At 33.2% G+C, this 15,152-nt stretch overlaps 1 protein-coding gene across 8 annotated transcripts in view; it reads left to right on the forward strand.

Moving 5' to 3' along the window:
• PMS1 (PMS1 homolog 1, mismatch repair system component) overlaps positions 1 to 15,152 on the forward strand; it is an 88,255-nt gene that overhangs the window by 67,294 nt on the left and 5,809 nt on the right. For all 8 annotated transcript variants that reach the window (XM_034654845.1, XM_034654850.1, XM_034654844.1 and 5 more), the window contains 2 exons: positions 9,458 to 9,937; positions 12,874 to 13,004. In XM_034654845.1, coding sequence (XP_034510736.1) covers positions 9,458 to 9,937; positions 12,874 to 13,004 — 611 coding nt within the window. The remainder of the gene's footprint in view (positions 1 to 9,457; positions 9,938 to 12,873; positions 13,005 to 15,152) is intronic.

Genomic DNA, 15,152 nt, shown 5'->3' on the forward strand with positions numbered 1-15,152 from the left:
AGATTTTTAGTTTTTTGTTTTGGTTTTTTTGTTGTTGCTTTTGGTACAAGCCTTAACTACTTTATTATTAAAATTTGAAGTTAAAGGTTTTCCATTCTTCCTAATTTAAAACTACTGTTTTCTTCTATTTCTTTTTTATTTTATGTTAAAGAATCTATGACAGAACTTTCTCTTTTTTAAAATAAAAAGCTTATGCATTAGAACAATTGTAACAGCTTATGCATTAGAACAATTGTAACAGCTTATGCATTAGAACAATTGTAACAGTGATAGTTTTAAGAAATATCTTGACTATTCCCTTTTTTAAATTGGTCTCCATTTTAAATTGAACACAATATGAAAATTACAGTATTTTTTTTTTAAAGATTTTATTTATTTATTCAACAGAGATAGAGACAGCCAGTGAGAGAGGGAACACAAGCAGGGGGAGTGGGAGAGGAAGAAGCAGGCTCATAGCAGAGGAGCCCGATGTGGGGCTCGATCCCATAACGCCGGGATCACGCCCTGAGCCGAAGGCAGACGCTCAACCGCTGTGCCACCCAGGCGCCCCTGAAAATTACAGTATTTTTACAGATTCAATTTAGTGGAGTCAGTACTGTCCCTATTCAGTATAAACTGAAGGCTTCCTTCCAAAATCTTTTATTTATTTGTTGGCAATTTATAAACTATGGTGGGGTGTTTTGGTAGGTAAATAGGTGGTTTGATCTATCTTTGATGAAAATAACTACATATTACTTGCCATCTTTAGATTAGATGATCTAAATAAATATAAAATAATATGAGTGTGTATAGTTGACTTAGGGCACTTATTATAAATATAAAGTACTATGTCTTGAGTGATCTAGCCCACCAGGAAATGAAAGAGTGGAATTATACTTCCAATTATATATTATTATGTGGGGTATCTCAATATTATATTAAACATCTGGAGGAAAATTTAAACATAACTTATTCAGAGTTTTTATTTGGTGACAAACATGGATACTTGACCAATTTTTTTTTTCTTTTTTCATTAGCTTATTCAGTCTTATAAAGACACTATCAATTTAACATAATCATGACCACTATTTTTTTGTGTGTAGAATGCAACTTTTTTTAATTTAAATTCAATTAGCGAACATATAGTACATCATTAATTTTTGATGTAATGTTCAACGATTCATTAGTTGCGTATAACACCCATTGCTCATCACATCATGTGCCACTATTAACACTGACAGGCAAAACTTCCATAAATTAGCTTCTCTCTTTACCTTTTTTTTTTTCTTTTTTTTGGTGGGGGTGGTTGTGTTTTTTCTTTCTTCAGGCATACACAGAAGTAGACAGAACAGTACAACAAACTCATTACTCTGTTTCACAAACCATCATCTCACTGTCAGTCTCATTTTATCCATACATCCATGCACTTCACTTCCCCTTTTTACTATTATTATTTGGAAGCACGTCCTAGGATAATATCTATTTCATAAATACTATGTATCTGTAAAAAGTAAAGATGCTCCTATTTTAAATATTGCCATAATGCAATCATAATTTTTAAAACGAGAATTCCTTAATATCAGATATTCAGTGTTTGGATTTCTAATTACTTAATAAATATCGGTTTTTTTAAAGTTTATTTGAATCAGCGTGCAAATAAGGTTCACAGTGTGTGATTGTCTTTAGTTTTATCTAAATGACATAGGCATTTTAAAGATCAGAGCATTTAAGTTTTAGTACAGCAAGCCCACAGAAGTTAAATTGCATTGACCAGAGAGGTGATGAATTGAGTATTATCTGAGAAGGAGGGGAAAAAGCGTAGCTGTTTCCCTCTCATGGAAGATAGGGACAGTGTAGCGACTTAAGATAGCTGCTCCCTCACAGCCTCACAACAGCAGGTATTGTTACAATTAACTTTTGGGGAGTGTCAGCATTGTTTCTTCTTGTGGGCCCCAAGGTATCAGGGTACAGGATGATGGTTAATGGGCCTCATCTAAAATTTTATCATCAGGCAGTATTCAGGAATCCAAAATTTTCTCTATCTTATTGCCCTAAGGTAGACAAAAGAGGCATTGTTGGTCAAGAGCAGACCTCTGAAACTACACCGGGGTTTTAATTCCAGTTTCTTTCTCTGCTAGCTTTTTGTAAAGATCTGTGGACAGTATCTCCTAGATTGTTGTGAGCATTAAATAGGATATTGTGTGTTATAATGAAAGCAAAATGACTGGCACATTGTTCGTGATCTTACTCAGAGTTTTTAACCTGTGAAAAGGAAATTTCTCTGTTGTGATTGACATTATTTTTCACTTGCTTAGTCAAGATTAAATTTAATTTGGAGGCCAGAAATAGAAGAAAATGTAAGTATTTTGGAATCGAGAGCTTACTGTATGTCACAAAATGTTGTGTTAGAATCTTCCAGAGCCAGGAGTTTGGGGACCGTGATGGCTGTGTCCAAAATTATGATCAGTGAGAAAGTGGAGCAAAAATGATATCACACTCAACAATCACACTACCAGTTTTCTGTAATAATCTTGGAATTCTTTCCATGATCCTATATTCTGTAGGAAATGCTAAGGGGTGGACACCTCTTCTGTGAATAATTGGTTTTTCCATCTATCCTCCCTTCACTTTTTTCCTAGTCTTCCTGTTTCTTTCCCTTCTTCCTTCTCTTCTTTTCCCTTCCCTTCTCCCTTTCTCCTTTCTTACTGTTTCTTTCCCTTCATTCTTTTCCTCCTTGCCCTTCTCTTTCTCCTTTTCTTTTCCTTCTATTCTTCCTTCTTTCCCTCCCTCCCTTCTTTCATCCCTTCCTCCCTCCTTACTTTCTACCTGTCTTCAGTTGGGAAATATTTATTCAGGGCATTCTGTATACAAGGCCCTATGTACTCTAGCTAATCACTTCAAATACAGTGATGAATAAAATATACTTTCTCTACTCATAAATGATGCAGTATAGTAAGGAAAACACAAACAAATAGTAATCATAGAACACGATGAGTTAGTAAATATAAGGAGTTATGAAAATACTTAGCAGTGGGCTTAATCTCATCTATGAGATAGGAAATGAGTCCCTAAGTAGAAATAATCAAAGGTATAGGGAATTTTCTAAATAAAACAGCTAGAAGGAAAATATTGTCATTAAGGAAATTAAAGATGCTCTCTGTGACAGGAACAGAATATGAGAGTATAGTAAAGTAAGTTGAGGGAAGGCAGGCCAGATTATGTAAGGTTCTGTAAGCCATAACAAAGAGTTTGAATAAGCACTAGCGTCAAGGTTTTTCTGCTGAGAGCTTAGGACAGACTTTGGAGTGGGGTGTACTTCATTTTTTAGTTCTTCTTCTCTGGATATTTTTCCTTTGCTTTTCTTCTCCTTTCCTCTGGTGGATTAGAAGCCAGATTTAGGCCTGTGCCCTGCCCACTGGGGTTCAGTCAGTTGATGTTAACTTGAACTTTTCATTTGCAGTACTATGAACATACTTCTACTTAAAATAAGAAAAATATTGTAATTGGGGTATTGAAAATGGTAAATAAACTTCATAATTACATGTAATCTTTAGTCACAAAAGCATTTGAATTGGTTACTGGTCAAATCAAAATTAATATTTTCCATTCAGGTTCCTGAATCTCTTAATGACGTTAAGTCAAAGGTAGCAGCTGTTTTAACTTAACATTTGCTTAATATTCCTTTGGAGATAGCTTTTTATATTTCCCAAGGAACTAATTAAATTGACTTCTTGAGTAAATCATAAGATTAGTACCATATGTGAAAATTTGCACATTATAATTAATTACAAATGGTGACCTTCATCTTGAACTCATTTTTCACCGTAAGGGAAAAATCTTGAATTGGAATGTCCAAGAGCTAAAAATACTTACTTATAGTACCTATTGAAAGTAAGCTATTGAAAATTATCTGTTTTATGTAGCTAATCCAGAAGTTCAGATTCTAAATAGAGATGGGAGAAAATCATATACAAAATTATGAATATAGCCTGATAAGTAATCAGAGAGGCATTTTTCATCTAGTTTACAGTGAAACAAGGTCTTTTTTACATTCTTATCCAGCTAACTTTTCTGTATTTAGCATATACTGAGTACAGACTACACAACGTGCTGTGGTCTTTTGTCTCTTAGTCTCAATTCTAACATTTAACATAGTTCACCCAAGAATATGATTTTTATTTCCTAACACATACCTCTCTAAATTTCTCCTTAAAAATGTGTCATGTATAATACCTACAACAGAATTTAGCCAGTTTCTTAAGAGTTACTTAAGATTAGAAACAGTGTTAATTCTCCAGTCTCAAACTTAAAACTGCATTTAAAAATTTGTTTAGTTAAATTGCTTAAATATTTACCAGCCTTTAGTCAAAAATGTGTCCCATTCATTATAAGATGTGTTTCTTGATACAAAATAATAGCAAACATTTATAATCTTTTACTCTGGTGTCAAGCATCATTCTAAGTACTTGAAACATTTTAACTCATTTTGTTGCTCTTCTCAGAACTATGAAGTAAATGTAAATTATCTATTTATTACAGATGATTATCCTGAGGCACAGAAATACTAAATAATTTGTTTAGATTTACAGAGCTACTAAGTGGCAGCACCAGACCAGCCAGTCGGTCTCCAGGGTCTGCGTTCTTACCACTACACTTTACTGAACACCTAAGAGTGGTTTTCAGTTTTGGGTATGCATTAGAGTTACCCATGGAGCCTTTTCAAAACAGTGTTGTTCAACCTCAGTCTCGGCCTGGAGAATTTGAAAATTTGAGGGTGGTTTCAGGCACCTCAATTTTCAGAAAAGGTTGCTATAACCCCGATGATAGACTGTCTTTGATTGGCTATAGAATTGTCATTAACTCAAAAGAAAAGATGTCTTGATTTTTTACCCAGTATAATTTTAAAGCATCCATTATCTGATACCTTTGAAACTGAATTAAGGTAAGTGGCTTGGATGTATTCAGTTTATTTGAATTTATTTTTTTCACTGTTGTCTCTAAAATGAGAAATAAATAGCAACTGAAAAATGAATATTTAGCTATGAATCCATTACAAATTTAATCATTAAATTTTTATTTTACATGCTATCATTAGAATGACTTTAATTTTACTAGTATCTAATTAGTAAATGGAGTATTATTTACAAATTTTCTATTGTGTACAAATAAGAAATTGCTTATTCCATGTTGATATTACAGTAAATGTGTAAGGAACTCTTCAGATACAGAATTAACTGTTTAATTTAGTTATTTCTTTATAAGATTTTCTTTCTTTCTTTTCTTCCTTTTTTTTTTTTTTTTTTTTTAGTGTTTTTTTTCATNGTTTGTCTTCAGTGCTTCCATAAATGGTTGTTAAAATTGGGTGAAATGTAGCATTGTGAAATACACAGATCTTAACTGTATATATAGTTCAATGCATTTTTATATGTTGTACACCCATGTAACCACTGCCTCAAAGAAAATACAGCAACTTTCATCACCCAAAAAGTTCCCGTATGCTACTTATCCACCAGTTTCCAAACACAGCCATTGTTTTGACTTCCATAACACTACTTTGGTTTTGCTGGTACTTAAACTTCATATATATAAAATCGTACAATGTGTACTCTTTTTTTTTTTTTAAGCTTTTATCTGTTTATTTGAGAGAGAGCATGTGCACGAGGGGGAGGTAAGGGCAGAGGGAGAGGGAGAAGCAGACTCCCACCCTGAGCGGGGAGCCTGATGTGGGGCTGGATCCCAGGACTCTGGGACGCCTAACTGACTGACCCACCCAGGTGACCCAACATCTACTCTTTTATGTCTAACTTCTTCTCAACAAAATATGTTGTGATTTCCAGCCATGTTTGTTGAATATCTTTGTATAGTTAGTTCATTCTTCGAAATTGATAAGTAATATTTGGTATTTATATACCACAATTTGTTTATTCAGTCTCCAGTTGGGTTGTTCCAGTTTGGGGCTATTATGAATAAAGATGTGTTATTTAGATTCTAAATATTTGGAGGATTTCTAAATATCTTATTGACGTCTAATTTATTCTGTCATGGAGAGGGAAAATACTGTGTCAGATGTCATGCTTTTGAAATTTACTGAGAATTAAGCCCAGCACATGATCTATCTTCATGAATGTTCCAAGTATATAACACCTAGAAGGAATCTGAATTCTGCAGCTGTTAGATATAGTGTTCTAAAATGTCTATTTAATCAAGGTAGTTGATGGTATTCCTAAAATCTTCTGTAGCTTTACTGTTTTTTATTTTTTGGTCTAGTTCTTCCAGTTACTGAGAAAGGGGTATTAAAGTCTCCCAACTATGATTCTGGATTTATTTCTACTTTAGATCTGTAAGTTTTGATTCATGTAATTTGTACCTTTGTTATTAGATACATACACATTTGTGATTGGTATTCTTTCCTAATGTTAGCCCCTTTTGTCATTATGAATTTTCCCTCATTATGTTGTATAATTTCTTGTTTTGAAATTGATAATTGATTTCATCTTATATTACTATAGCTATTCTTTTTTATGCTTACCATTTGCATGGTGTATCTTTTCTTTTACTTTTGAACTAGTATTTGTGTCTAAAATATAACTCTTGTAGACATACATAGCAAAATGTAGACATTTTGCTTTTTGTTTATTTTTTTAAGATTTTATTTATTTTTTGTCAGAGTGAGAGACAGGGAGCACACAAGCTGAGGGAGCGGCAGGCAGAGGGAAAAGCAGTCCCCTTGCTGAGCAAGGAGCCCTATGCGGGACTTGATCCCAAAACCCTGAGATCATGACCTGAGCCAAAGGCAGACGCTTAACTGACTGAGCCACCCAGGCGCCCTGGATTTTGCTTTTAAATTCACTCTGACAATTTTTGCCTTTGAGTTGGAATATTTAGTCCATGTAATGTAATAACTGATACAGTTAGGTTTAGGTCTACCATTTTCTTATATGTTTCATCTTTGTTTTGTTCCTCTGTTCCTCCTTTTTGTGGGAGACAGGTGGCCTTCTTTAGCATTAAAAGAATATAATTTAATGTTTAATTTTAATTCTGTTGGCTTTGCATTATTTTTTGCTTTGGGGAATATATTATACATCCTTAATTTATCATAATCTAGTTAGAGCTAATAGGGTTCCACCAGGCACACAGAATATAAGAACTTTGCAAGTATAATTTCACTTACTACCCCTGTCCTTTGTGCAGTTGATGTCATATATTTTATATCTACATACAATATAAAACACCCTTTAAAACACTTTATTTATTTATTTATTTATTTATTTATTTATTTATTTATTTATGTTTTGAGTTTTTATTTAAATTCCAGTTAACCTGTAGTGTAATATTAGTTTCAGGAGTAGAATTTAGTGATTTGTCACTTACATATAACACCCAGTGCTTATCACAGCAAGTGCCCTCCTTAATACCCATCACCCACTTAGCCCATTACCCCCTCTAACCTCCCCTCCAATAACCCTCAGTTTGTTCTGTGTAATTAAGAGGCTCTTATGATTTGGGTCCCTTTATTTTTCTCCTATGTTCATTTGTTTTGTTTCTTAAATTCCACATGAGTGAAATCATATGCTTACAATGCTATTTTTAAAAAATTTAAAGTTATCTTTCAAAGAAATGAGAATTTTTTCAAAGATCCTTTTTTGCTGTTTACCTACATGGTGGTTATCATTTTTTCCTATAGATCACAGTTTCTATCTGGTGTCAATTCAAGAGTGCAGCTATGCTGGCAACAGATTCTAAGCTTTCTCTTTTCCAAAAATGTTTATATCATCTTCATTTTTGAAGGACATTTTTGCTTTGTATCATTGACTTCTGGATTCTGTTGGCACTTAAAAGATGTTATTTACTGTCACCTGGCTCTACATTGCTTCTGATGAGAAGTTACATCCATCATTTGTGGTATTCTTTTTTTGTAGTGTCTTTTTTCCCCCTCACTGCTTTCAAGGATTTTGTGTTTGTCTTTGTTTCTCAACAGTTTGATCCTAGTATACCTAGCTGTGGATTTCTTTGTATTTATCCTGCTTGGGGTTCACTGACCTCCTTGGATCTATAAAATGTTTCATTTATCCAAATTGCCTAATTGTCATCCATAATTTTTTTCAAATTTTTTGTTTCTCTTCACTTTTATGTCTTTTATCTGGGACTCCAATTACATATATGTTGGGTTGCTTGTTGTGCCATACGCCACGGGGATTTTTTTAATCTTCATTTTTCTCTCTTTTGTTCAGATTGGATAATTTCTACTGATCAGTCTTCAAGTTTGCTGACCCTTTCTTTTGCCATCTCTGATTTGCTGTTAAGCCTACCCAGGGAATTTTTCATTGCAGATACTGTATTTTTTAGTTGTAGAATTTCTCTTTGGCTTTTTTTTATAATTTCCCTTCTCTGTTTAGATTCCTCTTCTCTTCTCTCATTAGGATCATCTTTCCTTTAAGTCCTTAAATATTTATAAAAACTTATTTAAAAAATAATTTTATTTTCAAATTCCAACATCTGAATCATATTGAGGTTGGTTTTTACTGACTACTTTTTCTCTTGATCATGACTCACATTTTCCATTTTATTGCTTGAATGATAACTTTTGATTATTTAGTGTACATTGTGGGTGATATGTTGAAGAAACTAGATTCTGTTGTCTTCTGAAAAGTGTTGGTGTTTGTTCTGCAACTATTTAAGTTACCGACAGATCACACTGAGCTTGTAAAGGCTGTTTTGTACTTCCTTAGAGAGAGACTGTTTAAATTTTGCCCTTAATCCTAGGTCAGCTTCCTTAGTTCTAGGAAGTAATTTTTCCCTTACCCTAAGATGTAGCCCTCCTCTAGTTTTCATTTAAAGCCCAAAGTGTTTATTAAGCCACCTAATTATATAGAATTCAAACTCCAAATTCCATTTACTCTGCAGTTAGGTAGTGATTAAAATCTCTGTTTAGCTCATTTAACATTTTAGCAGTCTTTTTCCTCTAGGCTTCCACATATGGAATTTTCTGGGATTTTCTCCTTCAATTTCCAGTTGTTTTGGAAGCAAGGAACTCTGTTCTGATTATTCAAGCTAATAAGAGTGCAACTTATATAATGTAATATTGTGTGATATAAAAATAAATAAAAATTATAAAAATATTTTTTAAAAAGAGTGCAGCTTATTGCTTGAGTTTTTGCCACTTCCCTTTAATGTATGGAACTGCCCTTTGGGTAAAAGCTATATAAATATGGATCTCTTTTTTCAAATTTAAAGCATTCCAGTGTCTGCCTGTTTTTGTTTGCTCTTCCCTGTCCATTTTAAATAGTTGATTTCTGTTTTTTGTTCAGAGTTATAGTTATATATGGGAGGGTTAGTCCAATACAAGCTCCTTCATCATTATCAGACTTGGAACACCAGCTGTTTTTTGTAAAATTTACTTCAGATGGCTAGTTCATTTCTTATTATTAGTTCTATTTTATCTTTATCCTCATTATTTCTATTTTATCTTTATTCCCAGATATGAAGAGAAGGCTACTAAAGATTTGGAACGATATAATAGGCAAATCAAGAGAGCCAGTGAACAAGAGTCACAAATATCATTTAAGGATGGCAGAAAAAAGATAAAGCCCACTAGTGCATGGAACTTGGCACAGAAGCACAAACTGAAAACTTCGTTATCTAATCAGCCAAAACTTGATGAGCTCTTTCAGTCCCAAATTGAGAAAAAGAACCAAAACGTTAAAATAGTTCAGATACCCTTTTCTATGGAAAACTTAAAAAAAAATGTTGAGAAATGTAAATTTGACTTAGAAGAGAAGGAAGAACTTTGCTTGCTCCACAATCTCAAGTTTCCTGATGCGTGGCTAATTACATCCAAAACAGAGGTAATGTTATTAAATCCTTACAGAGTGGAAGAAGCTCTCCTATTTAAAAGACTTATTGAGAATCATAAACTTCCTGCAGAGCCACTGGAAAAGCCAATTATATTAACAGAGAGGTATGGTGAAATAATATAATTCTTTTTTTAACTCTCAAAACATTTATCAGTCCATACTAGATTAGAAATTGAAAGGAAAAAGAAGTGTTTTCTGATAGGGAAAAGTTTATTTACAGAAATCTTTTTTAAAAACTTGATTTTCTAATATTTAATGAAACTGTTTTCAAATAAATAATTTTAGAATATTCTAGATAGTTCTGCAGTCACTAAATATCAACCTCAATTCTCCTGTACATTAGTGACTTGCCTAGGATAATTTTGAAGTTAGGTTGCCATGATTCTCTGTCATGTACACTTTTTTTTTTTTTTAAAGATTTTATTTATTTATTCAACAGAGATAGAGACAGCCAGCGAGAGAGGGAACACAAGCAAGGGAAGTGGGAGAGGAAGAAGCAGGCTCATAGCGGAGGAGCCTTATGCGGGGCTCGATCCCAGAACGCCGGGATCACGCCCTGAGCCGAAGGCAGACAGACGCTTAACCGCTGTGCCACCCAGGCGCCCCAGTCATGTACACTCTTTAACATTTCAGACGTACACCAAAATAGAATTATACAATGAATGCCTTTATCAACCATTATCAAGATTATGCCACATTTGTCTATTTGTCCTTTCAAATATATATATGTATAGTATGTATATATACACATAAACATATTTTGTTTTTCACTCTTGAAGTTTTTTAGACAAATCCTACTCATCTTTCAGTTTCTGTCTTAAAAATGACTTACCTAACCACAGTGACTTTTTCCTATCTTTCTCAATATTAATTCCTTGGAAATACTCCTCATTGTCTCAGAATGTCTTTTTTATAGTTATTAAGTTTAATTTGTATCTAAACAAGGTCCAGCTATTACATTTGGTCTGTTTCTTAAATCTCTTCTAAATATCACACCATTAACTTGTTGATACTAAGTCACTTGTTTGTTAGAATATCCTGTTGTCTCATTTGTCCCTTTGCTTCCTCCTGGTGTGGTGTTCAGCTTATTTTTTTCCTCTCCCATGTTTAAACAGAAGTTAGCTCAGGAGGATTGAATAGATTTAGATTCTACTTTCTGGTATGACTATATAATAGGTTGTGCTATGTGCTTCATATTTCATCACATCAAAAGGTACTTATCACTGGGTTCAGCCACTGACAGCGTGCTCTCATACCTTAAAATTCCCTGTCAGCCTTTCCGTCTAACGGTTTCATCCATTGATGATTATTGCCTGAACTGATTTTATTATAGATTGCAAAATGGGATATTTCCCTTTAATATCCTACATGAGCAAATTGTTTTCTGTAAAAATGAATAGCTGACAACTAACCAATTAACATTTTTCTTTTTTATATTTAATATTTATGTTTTTGGTCTGACAGAGGAGAGAATCATATGTATGATAAAGGAGATAAAAACCTGAAATTAGAAAGATATTGAGGGTTTGTTCTCTAGGACACATCACTAGATAGCTCTGTTCCCAAACTCCCAAGAATAAATAAAAAATCTTTTATACAATATATTAAAACTTTAGTTAAAAAGCCCTGCTACCAAATTATGATTAGGATTGCTTTGAATCTGCAGATCATTTTGGGGAGAATTGCCATCTTGACAATACTGCATCTTCCAACCCATGAACAATGGTCTCCATTGATTTAAGTCTTCTTTAGTTTTTCTCAGCAATATTTTGTAGTTTTCAGTATAAAGGTATTGTTTTTTTGAAAAATTGTTCCTAAGTATTTTGTTTTTTGATGCAAATATAAATGGGGTTATTTTTTGAATTTCATCTTCTAATTATCTGCTCTTCATATATATATATAAAATACAATATAATTTTGTCTTTTGAAAAAAAAAGTTCTGCTACCAGAAGGAAAAAATAGGACCAGGACACAGGAAAACATTTGTCAGAGCTGTCTTTTTAATTAAGGCAACAGTAATCACATTCACCTAAATCCAGCATTTTTCTTTACATAATATTCTCTTAAGATTGACTTAGCAAACTGTCAAAGAATTAGAAAAAGAATTAATACAGATTTGGGCTGTATTAAACAGTTCAGAGATCTGATAGTACTTTCTCTTTCTTCCCTTAAAAAGAGCTAGGGTGTATCTGAAATTTTAAACTTGATTACTTTTCTCAATGGTATTTGTGAATTTTCATTTATATCTTAAAAATCAATCATTTTGTGCTTGTACAAATTAAACGTTTTTAAAGGTGTTTTCCTTTAGTGATATTCTGTTAGTCAAAAATAAATACATTAAAAACCTAAAATACATTAAAACTAAAGCCTGGAAATAAAGCTTTCTTATTTGAACATGGACAGTAACAAAGCTGAATTCAAAGTTGTTTTCACCCTTCATCTGAAATGTGACATGCCCACCACAATTATTATAAGTTTTTCAAAACTGAGTCAAAGACAGGGTAATTATGGGCTGGGTTCAGTTTTCTCACTACAGTTCTAATGCAGATTGTGTAGTTTGTCTCTGAATGGAGTAATTTAGATCTCTATAAAATACAAAGTAAGAACTCAGTAATAACAACAATGGCTAATGTTTGTTGAGGACTTACCATATGATAGGAACTTTACTAAACCCTTTGATCTTCACAACAACCTTATGATAGAATAATAATAATGTAATAATGGCATTATTTATAAATAAAGTTTTCATTTGTATTATATAGAGAGAGCACATTTGATTTCACATTTAGTTTGTAGTGTTCTAAAAGATAAAAACTGTCTTTTATGTCCATTCTTCCTCCTTTCTGTATATTGTATAGGTCTTCTAAAAGATATTAACGGAAATGTAAAAAAGTAAATTTTCTCACAGGGCTACTACTTATATCTTTGTATTGTTGTTACTGATCATTTTTAAAGGGCCCTTGCATTAACATTTTTCCATAAATCCGCTTATTTCATTTTACATATTTAATAAGTTAAAGGACCATAATTTCTTTTTCAGTCTTTTTAATGGATCTCATTATTTAGAGATTTTATGTAAAATGACCACAGATGATCAGAGATATAGTGGATCAACTTACCTGTCTGATCCTCGTCTTACAGCAAATGGTTTCAAGATAAAATGGATACCAGGTATGATGATGTGGTTTATTTACTATTTCCTGAATTAGAAAAATAAGTTTTGTTCCAGAAGTTACATTTGGGTTTCATAATGTACATATCAGGGTATAGTTTTGTCTCATCAAAAGTACAGTGTCAGCTATGTAAAAACAGTCATATTTCAAAAAGGTCATCTCTGAAACTAGCAAGTTTGGCATCCCTTTCAGTCTGTTACCTTGCATTTGTGCTTTCATAGCTAATCGAGTAGTTTCATTGTAATTTTTGACATCTTTTGTCACAAAATGCAAGCTGCCTAGTTTGTTTAAATTATTTAATACTCCTTTAGATGGTGAAAGAAATAAATGTGTAGTATGTTGGAAAGGTCTGACAAAAATGGACATCTCTTTTCCTGTTTTGCCAATTAGATTTGTAACATCAACAGTCTTACTATTTGGAGAGGGAATGATTTGATTCCATTGCTTTGCTATGAAAAAGACTGATAACACTGTTTTTTTTGTATGGCAATTCACTGGGTGGAGAGAAAAGTAAATCCTTCTGGGAAGGAGACTTCTGTTTTCCTGCTTGTTCTCTCTTTGTTCTTTCATAACTTTCATACTTACCTGTTTTCTGCCCTAATTGCCTAGGCTGGTCTTGTCCTATTACTTTCCCTTCGTCTGGTATCAAGGGTACCACTGTCCCCTCTCCTGCCTGCTCCTAAACTTGTCATGACCAAGATGTAGAAAAATAAAGTTCAACCAAAACAGTGTTGAAGATTTTTATAGGAATGTTTTATTGAGACATTAAAAGAAAATGAGTAAAAACTGTTGTACAAAATTATGAAATTAAGTACATACAGAAAATGTATTGGTGCTCCAAACTTTAATTTTACTCACTTTTGCAGTTTTAGGAACACCTACCCTGAACTTTGTACCTTCTACCTCAATCTTGGATATTTAGATTTGGAGTGGCCTTAATGTTTTCTTATTATAACAACTAATAATTATTGAATAATTATAATGTACAGGGCACTGTTCTAAATATTAAATGTATTAATTTATTTAATCTTCCTAGTAGCCCTATGAAGTAGATTCTGTTATTGTCTCCATTTTATAGATGGAAAAATCAAGGCACAGTAAAGTTTGCTTAAGGGTACCAGTTAGTAATAGAACCAGGATTTGAACCCAAGTGCCTTTACAGTGTAGCTTTTAACTAATTTGTTATACTGCTTCCAATAAAAACTGAAATATTTACTTCATAAAGTAGTTGTGAGCATTAAAGAGTTACTTAGGAAAATCAGCATAGTACTTGCCAGTGGAAGATGTTCGAATATTCTCTTCTTCCCATCTTCCAGTACCCCTTTCTGTTATTTCTTTTGGTCATTTCTTTTAGTCCTCCCAGAAATCTTTCTTCCTTGAAACCCCTAGCATCTTTTTAATTTATTTTAAGTGTGAGGCAAGGGGTGTGTATAGGTATGTGAGTAATAAGACTTTTTTTTTCTTAATCTGTTTTTCTTTCTTTTTTAAAGATTTATTTATTTATTTATTTATTAGACAGAGACAGCCAGCGAGAGAGGGAACACAAGCAGGGGGAGTTGGAGAGGAAGAAGCAGGCCCTAGTGGAAGAGCCTGACGTGGGGCTCGATCCCGGAACGCCAGGATCACGCCCTGAGTCGAAGGCAGATGCTTAACGACTGCGCCGCCCAGGCGCCCCCTTAATCTGTTTTTCTAATTAACCATGTGGTATTGCTGGCAGGTGCCATTTTTTTCATGAAAACTGTTATCACAGCAGTTGTTTTTTTTGTTTGGTTTGGTTTGGGTTTTGGTTTTTTTAAGGTTAGGAGCACTACTTCCCTGCCTTTTCCAAGAGCATGTTTATTTTTGAGTTACCCAGTAAGTTTCTGTCTGACAGATGCTTTCAGCTCTTAGCTTGTGGATTGTGTTTTTTAAGTCCTGTTGAATGCCAGGTACTTTGCAAGGCACCAACGATATAAAAATGAGTAAGAGTCATCTGCAAACTGACTTGATTTGATTAGAATTAATTTTTCTTAGATTGTCATCAGCATTATTTATCTTAGCAATAACAGATTAAATTAAAAACTTCATGCCTTCCTCTTTTTTAAGCCTTTTTTTTCCCCCTTCATTAATTTTTATGTCATGTTTTCTTAAAGACCGTTTCTTCTCT

Source organism: Ailuropoda melanoleuca, chromosome 2 (assembly GCF_002007445.2).
Source record: "Ailuropoda melanoleuca isolate Jingjing chromosome 2, ASM200744v2, whole genome shotgun sequence".
NCBI lineage: Eukaryota > Metazoa > Chordata > Mammalia > Carnivora > Ursidae > Ailuropoda > Ailuropoda melanoleuca.